We start from the raw sequence: 3,823 nt of genomic DNA on the forward strand, positions 1-3,823 counted from the left end.
AGCGACCTTTAACCGTGCGGCACGGTTCTTTTTCGTCTGATTAGAAAATTTAGCACAATGCTTACAAGTATCCGCTCTGTGTGACTCGCCTAAGCAGAACAAACAAAGTTCATGGCCATCTGGAGGGGCCAATTTACTTCCACACTTCTTACAGCGGTTGAAAAAGCCCCACTTCCGACTCCTCTTCTTTTTCTTTTCCATACGGTGGGAAGAGACGAATGCCGGGGAAAAGTGAAGAGGGAAGGGGGGGGGGAGGCCCGAAGGCCTGAGGAGATTCCCCTCAGAAAAACAAAAGTTCTCGTTTTTCTTCTTCTTCTTCTTTTTTTTTTTAAATAAACTGAAGTAGAGAAAATAAAATAGAGGATGATCCTAAGAAACAAGAAATAAGGTAAAGGCCCGAAGGCAGTAACAGCTATCCGGTCAGGAGGAAAGGCAAGAAGGTCCTTTCAACGCGGCGGTAGAGAGAGAACTGGCGGGATCTCCGCGCCCGTCCCTCTGGGCATGCGTGCCGGGGTTCCTGCGCATGCTCAGTGGGACCCGCGCGAAAATCCTTTGAAACATAGCTTGCTACAGCACCGGTCGGGTCAGCGCAGGCGCACTAAACCCATTGGTGTGAAGCACAGAGACCACGAAGAAGATTATAGTGAATCCAAGCAATTATTACAAACAGAATACCCACCCACATGCAAAAACAAAACTGAAACCTTTTTTTTCTTGTGAGAATAGCACCTCCTAAAGGAAGAAATGCATCTTGTTCTTGCATTGGAGAGTTCAGTTTGTAACCTAGGGCTTGCTTGTCCTCAGTGCACAGAAATTAGATCAATCTTTTACCACACGTATTTTTTAGAAATGATTTGGCAAATATTTGAACCCCTTGTCTTAAACTATTTTATTCATCATGTTAAAATAAAATGTTCCCTACTCAATTTTCCCCCCTTTTTTCAATTTTTCCAGTTTTTCGGAAAAAAACAAAAAAGGCTTCAGGAAACCCCCCCCCCCCCCATTTTTCCAGGCCTTCACATCTCTAGCCTCCCACAGATTTAACTTCTTCGTGGGTGGGGGGCACAGAAAGAGGGAGCTGGCGGGAAGAGCAATGTCAGCGCATAGCTTTGCGAAGGCAGAGACGGCCCTGCAGACCACAATGACGCTGGGCTTTTCAGACCTTTCACAGTAGCACCATCTTTGGCTCCCACCCCCCTGAGAATAACATGAGACCTGTTGCCGGGTTTGCATTCTCGGCATTGGGGAGCGTAAGAAGGGCTGCTGCCATCTATACAGTAGAACAGCGGCCCAAGCCAAGAGAACCGGCACAGCGTCTGCCCTCTTCTGCTGGGAGGGCTGCACTGGCAGCTGATAACGAAGGCTCACTATGAACAGAACGTCGACAGGGCTGCGGGAGGAGGACTCGGCATCTGTCTTGCATGTACACACACGCGCCTTTCCCTCTTCTCCCTTTGTGCCTCGCCAATGGCCTCCTGAAACCTGGACCGTGTTGCCATAGGAGACCAGCTCCCTAGAGAGAGGTACCATCTGGTGCAAGAGGACTCTTTCTGCATCTCCTTTCCCGGGGGGAGAGAGGGGAGCGGCTATTTCCCCCTGGCCTCGTCACAAACCCCAAAACAGCGCACGCACACAGAGCAGATTTAATTTAGAGGGCTGGGAAGGTGGACTGATCATCAGGCCGCCTCCTGCTGCCATGGGCAGTTGAAGGGGTTTCCCACTGTGAGGCCGTGGTGGCCAAAGAGCTACCTATGAAGTATAATGATCCCCCCCTCCCAAAAAAATGCAAATGCGTGAGAGGGTGAGCGTGCACTGTGGGAAGAAGAGCAGGGAGACTGTGGGACCTCCGAAAGAACCACAAGCAGGATTGTGGTTGCCAGAAGATGGACGTGCAGCTTGGAACGAGAAACAGTGACGGTGTTGGAAGGGACCTCATAAGCTACGTGGTCATAGATCATAGAACCATAGAGTTGGAAGGGACCTCCAGGGCCATCTAATCCAACCCCCTGCACAATGCAGGAACTTCACAAAGACCTCCCCCTCCACACCTGCAGTGACCGCTATTCTATGCCCAGGAGATGGCAAAAACCCTCCAGGATCCCCGGCCAAACTGGCCTGGAGAAAAATGGCTCCCTAACCCCAAAGCGGCAGTCAGCATTTCCCTGGGCGTGTAAGAAAGGGCCACAAGAACTAAGCACTGAGGCAACCCCTTCCTGCCCCCACCCCCACCCCATGATCTGCCCAAGCTCACAGAATCAGCAATGCTGTTAGATGGCCACCTGGCCTCTGTTTGACAACCTCCAAAGATGGAGAGCCCGCCACCTCCCGAGGAAGCCTGTTCCACTGAGGAACCACTCCAACTGTCAGGAACACCCGGGGCTCAATCCAGCTGACGGTGGGGTGGAAAGAGAGGCAAGAGGATTCTCTGGCTGTTATGCCTCCCGGCTCACTTTGACACTCTACCTGCAGTTCCAAGCAATGCTTTTGCTTCTCAGAAATCTGGTTCTTCAGTGCCTGCTTCTCTTTCAGCAGATTCTCCAGTGACAGGGTCGACCAATCCAGCTTCAGTTCTTCACACCTGGCCTTCAGCTGGAAGGAGGTGGAGAGAGATGAGGTTAGCCAAGAAGACCTACAGTTTGGCCATCCGGAAACCAGGAGCATCTGGTTGGTTACAGAGAGCGTTACGCTCTGAGAGTCAACGTCTCCTGGCGATCCCTGGCCCAAAGGACGTCTGCCTAGCCTCGACCGGGGCCAGGGCTTTTTCTGCCTGGTGGAACATGCTCCCTATTGAGATCAGGGCCCTGCGGGATCTTATGCAATTCCACAGGGCCTGCGAGACGGAGCTCTTCCGCCGGGCTTTCGGCTGAGGCAGTGGGTGTCCACATATGCCTCCTCCCCCCCCTTGAGGTTGCGGTCTCCCATCTCCTACCTAGGCCATACCTAGTTGCATCAATGGGGCGGATTCTCCCTACGGCAAGCATGACTACCGATTTTATATGTTTTAATGTGTTTTAAAATTTTATGGTATTTATTAAAATGCTGTAACCCGCCCTGAGCCCGTTTACGGGATGGGCGGGATATAATAAATAAATAAATAAAATATGTCCTCGTGCCAACCCGGTGACTCAAAACCCATCCCCCTCCTCGCCCACCCAGATCTTTCGGGAATGAAACAGGGTTAAGCCCTTGGTTGGAGAATCGTTTCTAAGTGATCCCAGCCCCAAAAGGATGGCGTCACAAGCCAGCCTCGGCCCTGTCGGGCGAGCCAAACCCTTTCGCTAGCTGATGTGCTGGTCGGACACACACGGTTTGGAAATACCCACCAGCTGCAGACTCTGGTTCCTGAGTTCGCCGTTATCTTTCTCCAGCTGCTTGGTCTGCTCCTTAAGCTGTTGGTTGTGAGCAGAGATCTCTTTCTGAGCTTGAATAAGGTCGTTGTAGGTCAAGGCCTTAACTCCCAGCTGCGGAGAACAGAACATGGGGAGATGCTGTTACCAATCCCACAACGAAACAGGGGCAATCCACTGGGTGTGATAAAGCGCACTTTCACACACACTAAATAAAACACTTCCGGTGCACTTTGCAACTGGATTTTACCGTGAGAAATGGCAAAGTCCACTTGCAAAACGGTCGCTGGAGTGGACTGACGCTGCATTCTTTAGCATATGCGAAAGAGCCCAAATACTTTGCCCCCTTCTCCTTGTGCCTAGCCTCCTTCAAGCTTCCAGAAGCGCCTTCCTCTGAACTCACCACGATGCCCAAATACGGGTGCCTGGGCTAGTTAGGAGCTACCCTGCAAACTGGGATTCCAAACCGAGGTTGA

General features: G+C 51.6%; 1 protein-coding gene across 1 annotated transcript in view; it reads right to left on the reverse strand.

The window, feature by feature from the left end:
- DOT1L (DOT1-like histone H3K79 methyltransferase) overlaps positions 1 to 3,823 on the reverse strand; it is a 124,097-nt gene that overhangs the window by 38,077 nt on the left and 82,197 nt on the right. The window contains exons 19-20 of the mRNA XM_015425067.1: positions 3,324 to 3,461; positions 2,464 to 2,589 (exon numbers count right to left, since the gene is read on the reverse strand). Of these exons, the coding sequence (XP_015280553.1) occupies positions 2,464 to 2,589; positions 3,324 to 3,461 (264 nt within the window). The remainder of the gene's footprint in view (positions 1 to 2,463; positions 2,590 to 3,323; positions 3,462 to 3,823) is intronic.

Source organism: Gekko japonicus, unplaced genomic scaffold, assembly GCF_001447785.1.
Source record: "Gekko japonicus isolate JY-2015 unplaced genomic scaffold, Gekko_japonicus_V1.1 scaffold2858, whole genome shotgun sequence".
Lineage (NCBI taxonomy): Eukaryota > Metazoa > Chordata > Lepidosauria > Squamata > Gekkonidae > Gekko > Gekko japonicus.